The sequence below is a fragment of the Etheostoma spectabile genome, chromosome 14 (assembly GCF_008692095.1).
Source record: "Etheostoma spectabile isolate EspeVRDwgs_2016 chromosome 14, UIUC_Espe_1.0, whole genome shotgun sequence".
Taxonomy (NCBI): Eukaryota; Metazoa; Chordata; class Actinopteri; order Perciformes; family Percidae; genus Etheostoma; species Etheostoma spectabile.
In genome coordinates, this window is record NC_045746.1 from 24,794,197 (window position 1) to 24,811,777 (window position 17,581).

Below are 17,581 nucleotides of genomic sequence, written 5' to 3' on the forward strand. Positions count from 1 at the left end.
GGTGTTAATGCAGATATCTATGTTTATTAGAAAGATTTTCAACAAACATTTGGTCTTTTTACAGAGGAACTGCACAAGTGCAAAATGCAGCTAAGCCCAGGGGAGTAAAATGGAGTTTCCAGGTCAGCACAGAGGGTTTTCCCAGGTCAGCTTCCAGCTTCCAGCCTTTCTTCTTCTGGGCACTGGGGCGTCAAATTTTCACCGTGAAACAGCGGCGGCCATCTTGGATCAAAAGCCCTGCTGGTTGTTAGCAGGGGGAGCCAAGATGGCTTCTCTATACCATACACACACACACACTCTGGATATGTGCAGCCCCAGAAATAAAATGAAGAAAAAATAAAGACGCTGTACATCGACTCTTCCTCCTAATGTGTTAAAACTATAAAATACAAATAAATGTACAGTACATGCCAATCTTTCATCTATATAAGTGCAGGGCTCTTTTATAGGTCAAAGACAATAAAAATAAATCTGTAATCCTACAGTCATATTTTCATTATTCAAGTGTTCTTTCTCTTTTTGTATTGTCAAAAATCTATTTGTGTTTCATTGACATTCTCAACAAGAGCTTATTTTCTGCTTGGTAATCATTCTGAATAATGTGCTATTTTTTTTTTTTTAAATCTTTCTTTTATATTTTAAAGTGTTTTAAATCATCCTGACAACAATAAAACTCTCTCGTACACACAGCGGGACGCATCATGCGCTGTTTCCCTGATGCCATTTACACAACGTGACTCATTCGCAGCCTCTCGTGTTTTGCATGAATGAGGAAGAAGTAGGAAGGGGGAGAGAAAGAGAGGTCCCCTCGTCTCCTCCTCCCTATATTCCCCCTCTTCCTCCCCCTTTCCTCCTCTTCCTCCTCTCCCTCGCCTGGTGCTTTCCTCGGCCAGGACGCCTCAGTTCCACAGTTTGAGGAAGCTGTCCCAGGATCCGGTGCAGACGCCCATCCCGTCGGCGGGGACGCCGGTGCAGCTCACCCTGTTGTCATGGCCGGACAGCACACCTGGGGAGGAGAGGGGGAGAGGAGGAGAGGGGGAGAGGAGGAGAGGAGGAGAGGGTAAAGGAAAACAGGAAAGGAAAGAAAGGAGAGACAGTAGGCAATAGGAAAGGAATGAAAGGAGAGGAAAAGCACAAAAACACAGATAGAAATGGAGCGGAGTAAAGAGCATGGAAAAGAAAGAAAGAAGGGTAAAGAAAGGACGAAAGAAAAGGAAAGATTGAAAGGGAAGGAGAGGAGGAAAAAGAAACAGATGAGGGAATGGAAAAGGATGGTAGAATAATTAAAAGAATATAGAAAAGAAATACAAGGAAGAGAGATGCAAAAGAAAGAAATGAAAGGAGAGGAAAAGCACAAAAACAGAAAGAAATAAGAAGGGAGGAGAGAAACGAAAAGGAAAGAAGAGCGGAGTAAAGAGCATGGAAAAGAAAGAAAGACGGGTAAAGAAAGGACGAAAGAAAAGGAAAGATTGAAAGGAAAGGAAAGGAGGAAAAAGGAACAGATGAGGGAATGGAAAAGGACGGTATGAAAGGTAAAGATAAATAATTGAAAGAATATAGAAAAGAAATAAAAGCGATGGAAAGAGGAGGAGAGGTAGTGTGGAAAGGACAGAATGAAAAGGATAGGAAAAGCAACAAAAAGACAGAATGAAACGAGAGGGAAGAAGAGAAAAGAAAAGGAAAGAAGAGGGGAGTTGAGAACATGGAAAAGGAAGAAAGCGAAAGATTGATAGGAAAGAAGAGGATAGGAAAGGAAAGAAGAGGAGGCAAGGGGAGAGGAAAGGAAACAGGTGAAGGAATGAAAAAGAAATAGAAGGAATGGAAAGACGAGGAGATGTAGTGCGTCGAAGGATAGTAGGAAAACGACAGGGAAGGAAAGAAAAGGGGAGTTGAGATCATGGTGAAGGAAGAAAGCGAAAGATTGACAGGGTAGGAGAGGAGAGGAAAGAAAAGGAAAGAATAGGAAAGAAGAGGAGGCAATGGGAGAGGAAAGGAAACAGGTGAAGGAATGAAAAAGGACGGCATGAAAGTGAAGGAAAAAACAGGAGGAGGAGGAGGAAAAGGAAAAGAGAAAAGGAGAGAAGAGGGGAGGGAACAGCATGAGGAATGAGGAAAGGAAAGAAGACAAGATGAGAGGAAAGGAAAGGACACAGGAGAGAGGGAGGGGAAAGGAGAGAAAGAAGAGACTATCAATCACCTGATCACATCACCTGTCTGATCTCATTTATCTTCATAGTTGTTGGTAACTTGTGTTTCCATTTTTCTACTAATGAATTCTTCTGTTTTATCTTTTTTCTTCTTCTCTTTTTCTTCTTCTTGTTTTTTATATACTAAATGCTACTATCCTGTGTCTTATTTTTTTTTTTTTTGTTGTTGCTGTAACTCCAACCTTCCCATTGGACTGCGGATGGAAATTAGCCCTCGGGCTACAATCTGGCTCATTTACATGTACCGTTGTGCATGTTCATCAATGTGCATTGTCCTGAATTTAATAAAATAAATTAATAAATAAATAACTTTCATTTTGAAACACTCACCAACTTTCTCTCCCTTCAGCGAGTCCCAGATGTGGCAGTTGAAGTCGTCGTAGCCGGCGAAGATGAGGCGGCCCGAGTTGGAGAGCGCCACGGACGTGACGCCCGAGTTGAGGTTGGGGTCCATGTAGTCCATCACCTCCTGGTCGGAGCGCAGGTCGTACATCTTGCAGGCGCAGTCGTCGGAGCCTGTGATGATGCAGTGTCCGTTGGGCATGTACTGAGAGAAGAAGAAGAAGAAGAAGAAGAAGAAGAAGAAGAAGAAGAAGAAAAAGGAGAAGAAGAAGCTTGTGTGAATGTTACTGTCTTTTTTTTTGGGCAAGGCAGCTTTACTTGTAGAGCGCATTTCAGCAACAGGGCAATTCAAAGTGCTTTGTACACAAAAACAGTTAAAAAAATAAAAACAAAAACAGATAAAACACAAGAATAAAAGTTACATGATTTTTACAGTAGAATGTTGTAAAGTTACATGACAACCTTGTCGACATGACAACATCACTGTAGTCTAAGCATTACTGTAAAAAATCACAACATAGCCACTATAGAACTGTAAATAGTAAAGTACTGTGTTTTTACTTTTTTTATCTAATGTTGTGTTTAATTGTTTTGTATTTTATAGTGAATACATATAATATTGTGAAAGGAAGTATGGTACTTTTACTGTAAAAAGAATTAACAGTAACTTGCCGGCCAATCGTTGCCAGTAAGTTACTGTGAATTGTATGTTAACTTTATGTGTGTAGATTTATGTGTGTGTGTTTGGCTTGCAAACGCACAGTTTTGGTCAATAAATCAAGATTATAAGTCAATGTTTTAAAGTGTATCATTACTTTGGGATCCTTAGTGATTATTCTGAGATACCAAGTAAATATTTTGAGTAAAGTCAATATGTTGAGATTCTAAGTCAATACTTTGAAACATTAACTCAATATATTGTAATACTAAGTCAACAGTTGAGCTATTGAGTCAATATATTCAGATACTAAGTCAATATTTGAGATATTAAGTCAGTAAATTGTGAGACAAAGTCAATATCTGAGATAATTAGTCAATAAGTTGAGATTCTAAGTCAATAGTCTGTGATATTAACTCAATATATTGTAATACTAAGTCAATATTTGAGCTATTAAGTCAATATATTCAGATACTAAGTCAACATATTGAGTAATATCAACCCATGTGCAACCAATTTAAAGAAAAATTGATGTTTAAATGTATTCAGCACTCAAATTCTGTTTTATTTCCCCCGAAGAAAATGTGGCTTGTGAAAAATCTGAATGGCTGGTAACTAACCAGCCATGTTGGTTGGTGAATAAAGTGAATTTAAAGCCGTGCTCACAGAGATGGCGTTGATGTCGCTGGTGTGTCCGGAGAAGGTCTGCTTGCAGGCCCCTTCCCTCAGGTCCCACAGCTTGGCCAGAGAGTCGCAGGCTCCGGAGATGAAGGTGTTCATGTCGGCGGAGAGAGCCAGCGACATGCAGTCTCCAATGTGGTTGGTGAAGATGATCTTCTGCTTGCCGGTCTCCAGGTCCCACAGACAGCTGGAGGGGACAGGGAGGAGGAGCGTCAGGGGTGCAAGGACCGAACAAAAAGGATCAAACACATTTGGGTCTAATCATTGTTGGGTCTTTCTTTTTTTCCGTGAATATCCATTTATAAATGCCAGTTTTTAGTAGATTTTCGTTGGGTTTGTTTCATATCTGACCTGGATTTGAGTTGTCAGGAAATAGCCACAGCCAGGGCAACAGTTTGGGATTTAAAACATGACTGTGCAGCTTCTCTCTTCTCTTTTTCTCTCAATTTGCCCTGTGCACTATGTTGACTGTCACTATTTCATTTTTCCTCTCTGCTGGCGTTTTTACTTATTCGTAGTTATTTTCATTTTACTTTAATTTTCTATTTATCTTTTCTTCGGCTGGGGTAACTTGGGCCTTTATGGCTCGTAATGTTAAACCCCGAGGGAAGACTTTTGTGTTGTTATCCTGTACAACCCCTGTTTGAACAATTCCTTCAATAATATATTATTGACACACACACACACACACACACACACACACACACACACACACACACACACACACACACACACACTTTACCTATTTTCACAGGTATCTCCAATGTTGGTGATTTTGAATTTGTGACATATTTGAAAAAAAAGAAGACATTTCGCAGATGTTTCCAGCTAACAAGGATCGATGATCGATAAACTCACCAGGTGGTGTCGCCGGAGGCTGTGAGGATCTCACTGTCGCTAAGGAAACGAGCGCAAGACAGGTAACCTGGGTGGGAAATGAACATCTCATTCCAACCGCACATCAACTCATTCATGTTCATTCTTTTATGTAACGCAATCTTTCATTTGGATGTTTCCCTTAGTGCATGATTTCAGTCATCCTCACCTGTGTGTGCGTCCAGCTCCCTGAGGGTCTTGGGGCTGGCAGCCTTGATGTTGTACACTGTGCACATGTTATCCAGACCGCCGCTGGCCACCAGGTTACCAGAGGGGGCGAAGGCAACGCTCATCACCCAAGCAGACTTTAGTGGGACAGCAACCAACTGGGAAATGGAAATTTAATTGGTTTTTAGTTGATTTACAGCCTCCTTCACATATAAGGGCACCACCTGCATTGGGAACCAGTCTTTAAAGGCTGAACTCTGTAAAAAAAACACAAAAAAACTAAGAAATCCATAGTAATTGACCGTGTTTGTGCACAGTAAATTGTTGTATATATCTACATACATGTAGAATACTGAGTATTCAATCGGAAATCACAGTAATCATCAAACCCACACAGAATCTGCAGATTTCTTCCCCAGCTTTGCTCCTCTCTAGATTCTCCAGAAGCTGTTCTTCTGCTCGGGTGGAGATGTGTTAACATTCAAAGTTTTATTTTAATTTGTTTAACATCTGAGGGGGAAATTCTGCCAAATTACGAATGGCCCTGGTTATCATTGAGCTGATCACAATAATTACCAACGTCCAGTATACTGAATAAAATTACAGTAGCCATTATGCACAGCCACTCACTGGGTTTATTTTACAGTTACATTATTGTTTCTGTTAATGAAAACAAAGCACTAACACTAAGTTACTTGTTTGTTATTCAGATATCCGTTTTTCTGAAGGCTTTAGATGCTTTCTATGATGGTTTTGCTTAAATTTTCTGAAATCTTCCCCTTTTTTTGTCTATGTAATTGAGTACATGTCATTGTAAATACGGGGGTTCCCCTCATTGATCTCTCTCTGAGTATAGAATCAGTGAGTGAACTTGACAACTGCTGCCAGATATGTCCTGTGAATTTCGCGTTTTTTACAGATGATGTGATCTCACCTTGTTCCCTGTGTAGCTGTCCCAGACGAGGAGCTTTCCATCCTGTGATGCACTGACCATTGACCTGTGTAGAAATCATTACTATTATTATTTTAATGAAGACAACGTTGTGGGTCAGAGTCTCAGAGACTGAGTGTTGCAGGCGGTACTGCTCTTCATCATCAATAAAGTCAATCTTGTCTTAATAATTGGACACTTACATTCTTACATTTTTGTATGTTGGATTTTAAGCTCCATACATGTTTTTGGAGACCAACTTACAAAAATAATCTTACCAAGAAGTCCTCAAATCAATGATGCACAGAAGCATTTAATAATTTGGCACCCCTAAGGTGGCAATGAAACACAACTTCATATCTCAGCCAGACAACGTAACTTTCAATAATGTTGTCGCTGTTGTAATTTGTTATCTTCCTCTCAGCTTTCTTTCTACTTTGGCCACCAGTTATTACTGTAAATACAAGTCGTAATTTCTGCTTGAACAAACAACTTATGTGGGTCTTTTTGTTGGGGGGCTGGACGGTCTCTAACTGACAGGTGAATGAATACAGTGAAGAGACATGGTTTACAGTCGAGTGCAGCTTTTCTGAAGCGTCCACATTAAACCTACCCATTCCAGTCTGTAGCGATCCAGTCCAATAAGTGAAAAGAAAATGTAGTATTATGACAAAAGTTCTTTCCTTCTTTCTTTTTTCTTTCTTTAATTCTGTGTCGGTCCAAAATGGGGAATGGAAGGACTTCCACAGATATTTAACTTAACCGTTCAGATCATTTCTGACTTTGGAGAAATATTGACGTTTTTAACCCTCATGTTGACCCATTTTCAAAAAGTTTCACAAATTTGTGTTTCTTTCAACCAAATTGTCACAAAACAAATAATATGGCTAGTTCCAAGTGAAACATTTGATCAGTTCATTACTTTCATCCAATTTGGGTGTTTTATTCAATATAATAGCATTTGAATTTTATTTTATAAAAGAAAGTTGGAAAAGCCCAGAAAAAAGTGACTAAAACATCAGGGAAAAGCGACAAACCAAGACCAAAAAAGATTTTTACCCAGAAAACCAGGATGGAAGACAAGACGTGGGTTAAAGCCTGAGTTTCAGGGTCCTGGTGTTGTGCATGCTGGCTCACTATGACCCTATCATGGTTTACTGGGACACTTGAACACTGCCACTGTTAATGTTGTGTCTGTGCATTGGAAAAGTCTTTTTAAAACTGATGTGTGGTGGAAGACAGTCTCCTGTCCTCCCTCTCGTCCTCACCTGGAGTCTGCAGACCAGTGCAGCGAGTAGATCTTAGCCAAGTGACCCTTGAGGTTCTTCCTGAGCTTTAGCTGGACTCGGCCCACATCGGACGCCGCTCCTGCTGCTGTTGCCATGGAGCCGTCATTCACAGCCTTACGGGCCGCCTGGTGGTCACACGGGGAATTTAACAAATTACACGTTGACGAGAGGAAGAGAGAAAAGAACAGAGCAAGGAAGGTAGATTCCACCTAGACTTCCTCCCAACATGCAGTTTGGAGTTGAGTTTATTAATTATGTATTATGTAATGCAGGCTCAATTAAGAGATGACACGTTAAAAGATGTGTAGGTGTTAAACTTCAAATTTAAAAGGCATGAGGATAAGTAGTGGAAGTGACAGCAGTTTACATACAAACGTGCAGCCCAAAGGGCCTCACACACCGACATTGAACACATACAAAAAAAACAAAATCAAAAATGTACAATAAATATAACTTTGCATGACAAAAAAAAACAACATTAAAATGATACATAGTTAAAGAAAAAATACAACTGAAAATATAAATGAAATAAACACAAGGGATGAAAATAATCCAAATTAAAAGTTTAGGTGATGATATTACTTCAAATTAAAAACCAGATTAAAAAGATAGGACTTTCATTTATATATATATATATATATATATATATATATATATATACACACACACACACACACACACACACACACACACAAACACACACACACCACGTATTTTACTCATTGTCACATGTATCTCCAATTTTGGTGATTTTGAATTTAGAAACAGTGTCTTTATGGTTTGACAACAATCTATCAAGACAATACACCCGTATTAAAACTCGTTGGCAACACCGTGTTTGGTGCATCCAGGGTGTCCCAATGCTCGAATAGATTTGAACCACCTTCATCAGGATGCTCTGATGTGTGTGTTTCACCTTCATCAGGAAGGACTGATGTGTGTGTTTCACCTTCATCCGGAAGGACTGATGTGTGTATTTCACCTTCATCAGGATGCTCTGATGTGTGTGTTTCACCTTCATCAGGAAGGACTGATGTGTGTGTTTCACCTTCATCAGGAAGGGCTGATGTGTGTGTTTCACCTTCATCAGGAAGGACTGATGTGTGTGTTTCACCTTCTCAGGAAGGGCTGATGTGTGTGTTTCACCTTCTCAGGAAGTTGCTCACCTCAATCTTTGTGCGGAGGCCATCGCACTCCTTTTTCAGGGCATCCATTTCAGCTTTCTCAGCTGCCATGGCGACGTTTGCTCGGGGATGTTACTGTGACGGAAAGAAGAAAACTGTCTCTCTGAAACAGGAAGGAGGGACGAGGAGAGAGGACGGGAGTACAGAAGAAGAGAAGACAATGCAATGTGTTAGTTCTGTAAAGTACCCTGCAGGAAGGAATGCCTCTGGGGTAACACTGTGTTCCCCGACTGCTGTAGGATACAGTGCAGGTTCAGCAGAGGGTTACTATGGATGTGGAACACATGGGTTGCTGTTACAACATCAAATCTGGAGCAACAATCAGACACATACCCGACAGGTTTAATCTCTCCCTAAACCCAAAGTTGTAACACCGTTGTTAGCTCTCACGCTGGTCTAGCTATGATGTACGGTACAGAGTGTGAAGGGAGGGGAAGATGAACATGTAGGAAAGAAATAAAAGAAACAGTAAGGAAAGATTGCACACAGACTAGCTAAAGTATAGATGTAGCAGAGACAGGATTAGGAAAAAGAAGAGACGAACACCCGTTGCGAAGGACAAAAGCAAAAGAAGGGAAGGAAGTGAAAAGCCGTCAGCGCTAAAACCTAATTTAGACTTTTCTTAATGTGTGTGAACAGTTCCCTGAACTGTGTCGAGAAGATGTCTGAGTTACGCAGCTGGGCTTTAATGTTCAATATAGATTAATCCAACATTCACTTTTCTTAACTGAATCTGACATTACGCTTCATGTTCTTTATCTCAAAGAACCTGTGACCAGTGACTCTCATTTCGGGAGATCTAAAGCAAGTTTTTTGTCCATCGTTATTCACATTATATTCAACATTGATGATGATTGGTGTTTGTTTGGTAATTAACATGTGAGGTCAACTCTTTTGGACTGTATTCCTCATCCCATTAAAAAGGTCCCCTGCCACACAAAACCGTTTTTACTTGCATTTTTTTTAAATATGTCCGGTCCATATGTGTGTGTGTTATGTGGTGAATGTGAAGATGAACTGTCACCTCCTCGGTCAGCTCTAGCCACTGGAGAGAAATAAGAGGAGAAATCAGACCAATTACAGAAGCTAGTCAGTCTGACATCATGCTGCCTGAGCTTATTACCATTCATGGGTAAAGGATGCTGATAGCCAGGCTCTCAGTGGATAGCTTATTAGCCAATCAGAGTCAAGCAGCTTGGCTCATTAAATATTAATGAGAACTGACCCAAATCGAGCTGCAGGCTTTCTGTACCACGCTAGAATTGGTTAAAACAAGGTAACTGAGGTTACAGAGTCCATGGTTGAACTTTACCAAAAAGTAATGAAATGCGCGTGGCAGGGCACCTTTAAATGCCCTCACTGTCTTTCCTGGCTGACTGGTTTCTTTACTTCATTTTCATTTCAAGTCCTGTGTGCAGAACTTCAGTGCCTGATACTCTCTAACAGGATACTGATGTCTAACCTTTTCATCCCCAACAGCATCCATGCACAATTCTGCTCATTGGCAAAGCAACTTGATTTAAACTCTCCACTCAGGATGACTGTTGATGCTGAATGGGGAAAATGACTAGAGCATCATTTAAGGACGTGCATGCATGGTTGACAAAATGCAAAGAGGAATTTGTTTTGTTACTGAAAATAAACAAGGAACTTCAACCAGTTGTTAACTTAGTGATCAACCCTTTTGTTGCATTATGATGTTCATTTATATTACTAATTTACACATAAAGATGTGATTTAATGGGGAGAAATTTGAACTTTCAGAGAAAATGAGGATTTGAAAACGTCATCAAATTTAGTTTTCATGCAGCTTTCTCAAATGTGAGGATGTGCAGCTTGTCTCTGTTTGATATCATCCTACATTTGATTGGTTTATGTTTTTAAATCTTCAGTGGACAAAACAAGCAACTATAACATGCCACTTTGGCGAATTGTGATGGCATTTTCTACTGTTTTCTGACCTTTCTTTCACTGAACACTTAAAGAAATGGCAAAATCAATCAAAAGGTTAATTGCGAATGGAAAGTCGCAGCCCTACATACAGGATGTGTGTTGCACAATAAAATCAAAAGATCATTTCAACAGATGAGTTGAAGAGCACAAGTGTTGTAGTGGGTTGCCACAGGACTTTAAATCCTGGGCCGGAGATCTTAAGGGAAGCTTTACCGGTCAAATCTCCCGTCATCCGATTACTGACTGCTCTTTACCTCGGGATCAGAGAGAGAGAGAGAGAGAGAGAGAGAGAGAGAGAGAGAGAGAGAGAGAGAGAGAGAGAGAGAGAGAGAGAGAGAGAGAGAGAGTGGGGGGGGTCTGTCAAAGTCAAACTCGAGCAGCTCCTCCTCTACTCTCCCCTTCTGTTATTTGATGGGAAAGATGGTGCGTTGTACACATAGATGCCTCCACTCTCAAGTGAAAATATGTTCTAAAACTAAAAAACATCAGAATTCCAAAAAACAAACTACTGAAAATGTGTTTGTGTCTGTTAGAAACAACATCAATCTATCCTGCGGTGCAGAAATCTGCCAATTGAGTGAGCTGGATGAGTTCGGCCTTGTGTGGTGGATCAGGCGGCAGCTTACCGCTGCCTCACCTGAGGCACCAATCCTCTCAGGCAGCTTCCCTTCAATCCAAAGATCACCTTCAAAGGGTTTAAGGAATCATCACTTTGGATGCAAACGTACGTGGAAGAACTAAAACTTCTACCCGCAAGAAACAGATTTAAGAAAACGCTAAGGAGCCTGTTGAGTGGAGAAGCCTTCTTGCATGAAAAATAAAACTAGAAAGAATAAAAAATAGTTTCAAAACAGCTCAGAAGTCAACATTGGGAGAAAACTTATACTTCTCCAAAAAAATTGCTGTAAATGCTCAAATGGCAGCTGCAGCTATGTATGCAGCTATATATATATTTCATGGTTTGCAGGCAGCAATGTGCAGAAATCTGCCAAAAATATACAACAAGTTCTCCATCAGTTTCCTGTGTTGCACAATGAAGAAAATGTCCACTTCCTTTTTTTCCTTTAAAAAAATAAATAAAACAGAGTAAGATGATTCGTGCTCCCGAGCGTTTCAGCGCAGCGCCAAACGTTCTCCAACAGCAGAGGAAGCCGCTGGAGAGGGCCCAACTACACAAGAATAAAAGAAGAAACTCACCTGTTCCACACACAACGTGGTTCCTTCTCTTCTTCTGCAAATGTGCAGCTCCTGGTCCCAGTAGATCCCACAATCCCAGGGTGCACAACCTGGCTCCTCTGACGCTCTCCCCCGGCAGACTGACAGCAGCTTACTTGCGAGAAACTCTCTCTTTCTCTGTCCCTTCCTCCACGGCGAAGAACAGATGAGGATTGGAGGGGATGAAGGAGATAAGGGATGAAGGGATAAAGCTCAAAGATGGAAATAGAGAGGGAAGGAGAAGGAGAGAGAAATTTAGAGGGAGCACGGTGAGAGATGGTAAACCGATTGGAGGAAAGAAAATGGGGTCATGAGGTCAAAAGACAAGATCAGGAGAAGAAATAAAAGAAGTAGCGAAAGGGAACAGGTGGAGGTGAAATGTGAGAATATGAGCGGGGAGAAAAGAATTGTGGAGGTTTGAAAAGAAATTACACCTGTTGCCCCTGAAAATTATGCACTTAGGGAAGGAAACCGACACATCAGCCATGCACCTAACTAAATATGAAACAACACGCTGTTGTTTTGTGCTTTGAGCAACCAGTTTGAATGCGTTCCAGGTGCAATGACAGCAAACTAAGAGCCAGAGTAAAGTAAACATGAGCCTAATTACATCGTCTTTGAATTGTTTTAAGGGAGCATGATGAATCATCTGCAATCTCCGATTCATAAATATGACACTTTGATTTTTTTAAGTCCCCAGTGTGCTGTGACAACACAGAGGTGACATTGTATTCTGACTCCTGGCATTGCAGTGCATGTTTTCTTTCAGGATGCAGGAGCGAGGATGGATAGTCTGGGCCAGAGGTTGACATGGGCGAATTAGTTTGTCAGAGCTAATGAGCTGAGCCCGGTTAATCAGGATCTAATGGGATATCCGGGGATGGGCAATCTCGTTAGGGAATTAGAACAGGTCAGGCTGAACATGCGTCATACCTGACACACAGAGACGGCAAGGACGACAAGTGGATCAGGAGTCAAACGCAACCCGAGTTTTGCAAGTTAAAAAAATTCACCTGTTCATCTGTTTTTTTTCACTTACCATATCATCTGTACATTTGAAATAATAATGAGAGGCAGAGAGTGAAGCAGGACAGGAAGGAGGTGTTTCGGGCGATCCATGACAGGATGTGGAGCAGGTATTGGTCTCCAATGAGAGATGATCTCTTTGGTCCGCCCCACACCTTAGCATCCTGTAATCTGACTTGTGACTTGTGAGATTTTCCGATTTTCTACTAGGGAAGGTGGATGGTTCGGGACCCCACATGGCTAATAATGTTACCTACATGGGGAAGTCAGAGGTCAGGATCAGCTACACAGCAACGTGCTGGAGCTGGGAGATATCACGTCTCTTATTCAATGACACAATAGCAGGCTAAAAGATGAAGGTTTGGGCTGAAATATGATCTAATGCAGCATGCTGATCTGGCAACAGTTCACTTATTCTGATACAATATGATCACAGCTGTTTTGTGGTTCGTATCCCATCACCTACCGGCTTCACCTCTGTTCACCAGTTGATTCTGAAAGAAGTTACATGATCTCGGAGAACAAAGCGACACGAAGCAGGGTTCAGGTCACATTGTCCTAAAGGTTCAATGAGACACGTAAGAATTAATACATTTTCTAACAATTGCTCCATTCACTTCGATGACGTGAGAGTAGATGGATAAGGAAAAGGCTCCACAGAGTACGAGGATTGGTTTAACCGTCATGTTATCCTCGGGTCAAATTGACACGTTTTCCTATATCAGTGTTCTTATTTTACCCAAAATAACATGATTGATTCCACACAACGCTCTTTGGCAAGTACAAATCTCTACTTTCATTAATTTTTGGGCGTCTTGTTCAATTTTATAGCGTTTGAAAGGAGGAATTGAAGTGATTTTGAAATAGTATTAAGTAAAAGTTGACATGTTCCAGTCTGATTATCCATCAACATCCATTCCTTTAATTTTAGTCTAAATGATTCCTAATTTCTTCTTTTCTAACTCAAACATTAGGGATAATTTTCTATAAATGAGGTTTATTGACCATAAATTCCAAAAACAACTGTAAAACTAAAGTTAATAAGTTAGTGTTACGTAGCGTCAAAACGTCAAAAAAAGTGACAAACATTGAAAAAAAGGGACAAAAACGCAAGAAAAAGTTAAAAACATTGATTAAAAAGCATCAACAAAAGACGGGAAGACAACCCAAGGGTTAAGGTAGGTTCACGCAGATAAATCCTCAGGAAGGAAAAAAGGAAAACATATTATGATGCCAAATTAAAATAAAATTTTCTTGTACAAAGCCTGAATGAGGCTTTTTTTTTTTAGAGTTTATAGAGAATGAAATGTAACATATTCACAACATCAGGCTCGCTCACAGCGTCTCTACCGACTCCACGCATGTTTTTAATTAAAAATACCAACTTCTGCCTTCTAACAGCTGATTTAGCGTCCCAGGCTGAAGAACTCTTTTACACATCAGTCTATCTTGTTGCTAAACCAAAATCAATCTGCTGCAATTAAGATCTGGATCCGAGAATATCATGAAACATGTTTTTTTCCCGTCATGGCTGTTGATGTGTCGTCCTATATGTGCAATTGTTGTCTAAATCTCTGTGTTTTTTCTCCTTTTTTCAGTAGAGCTGCTCGGCAATGCAAAATGTATTTCAGTGTAAATTGACAATAATGTTGTATCGTATCATATTATTGAAACCATAAATATGTCACATAAGTGTAATCAACTAATATTCTTAACTTAATACATCAGTTTTATTAATTTCAAGTTAAAAGGTATAGGTGTAACATTCCCGCATTAAAAACACGAAAACGACATATTTTATATATTTTTGCTGATGTGTGTACTTTGTAAGGTTCAAACCCAGGGAAATCTGTGATTGTATTCAAGGTAATGGTCCATTACATTTGGTCGTCTGTTTGTGACATCATAAAACATTTAACCCATCTAGTTGCTCTAACTTCAGGCAAAACACAGGAAACACGGGATGATACGTCAGAGAGGAATTTCTAAATCATACATTGTCACAGACTCTTACTCAGTAACAGTAATACCGAAAGTCTTCTGCTATATGGCATCTTTAATTGCATGCCTTTATCCAGTTGTGAAATACAAATAAAAGTAACCATTATTTAGAGCCGTGTTTGAGTGCACCTGATGTATTTAGGGTCCATTATTCTATATTTTAGCTCTGTTTTTGGTCTCCACCATTTCATTCATGAAATATATGTCTCTTCAGCTGCTAATGGCTCCTCTATGTAAGTCTCTGACTTTGTCCATCTGTTATTAGGTGCTAAGCAGGAGGTGTAGAGTAGAATTTATGAGAATATTTTGTTGCCTGATGCTTCTGGAAACAGGGTTGGTAAGAGAAAGTGAACCAAAATATTAAACGGGGTCAGATGACCAAAACCAAAAGCTGAATGAAACCAAAATGCTGGGCAAAGTGGGTTCACCAACACGAGAACGGGCTTTGAGTTTCCAACATGTTCTGTGGTTTCAAACCAGGGATCTTCGGGGGAAGAAGGCAATCCAAATTATTGTTCATTTTTGAAAGTTGTTTTTCAAGAATTAAAAAGTATTTACATGAATCCAACATATTTTTAGCAAATAGAAATCCCCACTGCTAACTGGGTTATAGGATAGGTAGTCACTAAGGTAACCAACCACAGATACAGTTCATCCTAAGGGTTCACTGTGCCAAATGTATGTTCAACATCAAAACATGATTTATAAAATCATGGCAACAATTATTAGGTTACTTTAATATCTTTGTATTCTATGCAAAAGAAAAGTGAGTATAAAAGCTTTAGGCCGCCCTACAAGTTATTGTAGGACCAGTTTAATATGCAACTGAATTTTATACAATATACTGTATGTAGTGGGGGGTCCCCCTGCCTCTATTTCAGTTAAAAAGTCCTTGGCTTATTGTCTTATACGATAGCACAGACACTTCACTTACATATTCAGAGGTAGAGGTTTTATTTCCTGCTTTGGGTTACAAGTTAATGAAAGCTGACATAAGTTGTTAGGTCACTTGTTAAACAGAAGGAAGATGAAAGAGAGCACAAAACCACAGCATTGTAAAATAAAACTTATACTTTTTAAACTAAATATTAGGACGATATTTTAACACTGATCTAATTTCCACATCACGTTTGCTGAATTGTTGAAAATGAATGCTTTGTCATAGACAGCCGCGCATTTTGTGTAATAATACAACTTACAATTGAATGTGAGACACCTCAGGGCGTTTGACAAGATCGGGCGATGGGACCAATGAGTTCTGCAGTTCTGTGCTAACGTTTGTCAGAACATTAACATGATCTTCAGACAACGTTCTCACTTTCAATAAGAAAAGTTCATCTTCATCTCTAGCTGACAGCAACAAAACAAAAACAAAACATGAAATAACTTGTAAAATGTGAACCTCTCTGGTCTGGTAACGTAGTTTAGAGTTACTACGCTGCGCCTCTAAGCCACAGGTCTCCTCCTCATTGGCTGAATGTCCTGCTAATCCAGCGACATCCTCATCATGCTGAGATCATCGGTGATGTTTGATGGCCTAATCTAATGGGGTCTTTTTACATTAAGCCTTACCTCGCATTGTGTCTATTTTTAGCAATTGATGCAACAGATCAGGCCTGCTGACATCACGCAGCCCATCACTGCTACGCAGCTCTGGTTGGCTGGATGTGCACAGGTTTAATGAATATTTTTTAAATATGTGTTCAGTCGAAGTTTCCTCCAGCAAAGCACTGAAGTCCAACCCCCTTCTGAACGTCTTCTGACTTATTTCTTACAACATCATACATGTTTCTAGCAGTTATCAAAGCACAGTTTTCACATTAAAGTCCAATCAGTACATGTTCTGCAATGTGTTTTTATGTATGATTGTGTCCCACATCTATTTCATTCAGGAAAGGGTCTTTAAATGGAGAACTTGCAGAACTTTAAATGTATAATGTTCAATACAGACATGCAAAAATGTGAACCCTTAAAGTGGTTATTTCCTCTGCATGAATGCAAATACTGACTGTTTTTGTATGTCAATCATCAACACACCTTCTAGACATCTTTAAATAACCGGGTACATATTTTGCGTTGTACATGATTGTTATTATTAATTCATTTAATCTACTTTCAGAGAAGGGATATTTACTGGAGACTATAGCTAAATGATTTGAGCACTATGTAGTAAGTCTGAAAAGACAAACATTGAATCTGTCTTTACGTCTCATTGGTTTGTTGCTTGATGTGACATTATTAGTCAGAGTTCCTAAAGAGCCTGTGTTCCTTCTTTCCTCCATTCCCTCTCTCTCTCACTAAGTGTGGGCCTGTAATCCGGGTTTATGACCTGTGACACAAGAGGGATGGCTGACTTCCTGGTAACTCTGTGTGGTAACGAGCTCAGGAGGGAAGGAGTACAAACCGTGTGGCACAACATACCCCGCTCCACCTTTGGCTTGTTCTACAAGAAAGGAAGTGGATGAGAAGACATAGAAGATGAAAGAGAGATGAAACCTCAGTGGGAGATTTTAGACTTGTTTTTTTAATAGGTGAAGTGCAAAGAAAAAATTGGTGGAATTATTCTGTGAGAAAAAAAATTAGAAGGAAAAAAGCTAGAGGTGAGAAGTTAAAAGTATTGTTTCATGTGCATGTTCCTTTAATGTCTCTGTTGTTCTACTTGTGTAATTTTGCACTGCTTCTTTATATTTTGATGTTCATCCAACAACAGCATGTGAGCCAGTTTTGTTGTAGTGCTTGATGGTTTTGGTGACTGCACTTGGAGACACATTCAAAGTTTTTGCAATTTTCCAAACTGACTGACCTTCATTTCTTAAAGTAAGGATGGTCACTTGTTTCTCTTTATTTAGCTGATTGGTTCTGGCCATAATATGAATTCTACCAGTTTTCCAATAGGGCGGCTGGCTGTGTAACAACCTGACATCTGCACAACACAACTGATGGTCCCAACTCCATTACTAAGGCAAGAAATTCCACTAATGAACCCTGAGAAGGCCCACCTGTGAAGGGAAACCATTTCAGGGACTACCTCATGAAGCTCACTGAGAGAA

At 40.0% G+C, this 17,581-nt stretch overlaps 1 protein-coding gene across 1 annotated transcript; it reads right to left on the minus strand.

Moving 5' to 3' along the window:
• On the minus strand, window positions 1–11,748 carry gnb3b (guanine nucleotide binding protein (G protein), beta polypeptide 3b). The gene is made up of 9 exons (XM_032535946.1): window positions 11,487–11,748; window positions 8,319–8,439; window positions 7,132–7,277; window positions 5,867–5,930; window positions 4,934–5,090; window positions 4,747–4,813; window positions 3,874–4,075; window positions 2,538–2,754; window positions 1–1,006 (listed from the first exon to the last, which is right to left on the minus strand). The coding sequence occupies exons 2-9, from the start codon at window positions 8,385–8,387 to the stop codon at window positions 900–902; spliced, it is 1,029 nt and encodes a 342-aa protein (XP_032391837.1). The 5' UTR covers window positions 8,388–8,439; window positions 11,487–11,748; the 3' UTR covers window positions 1–899.
• Between the last annotated feature and the right edge of the window lie 5,833 nt (window positions 11,749–17,581).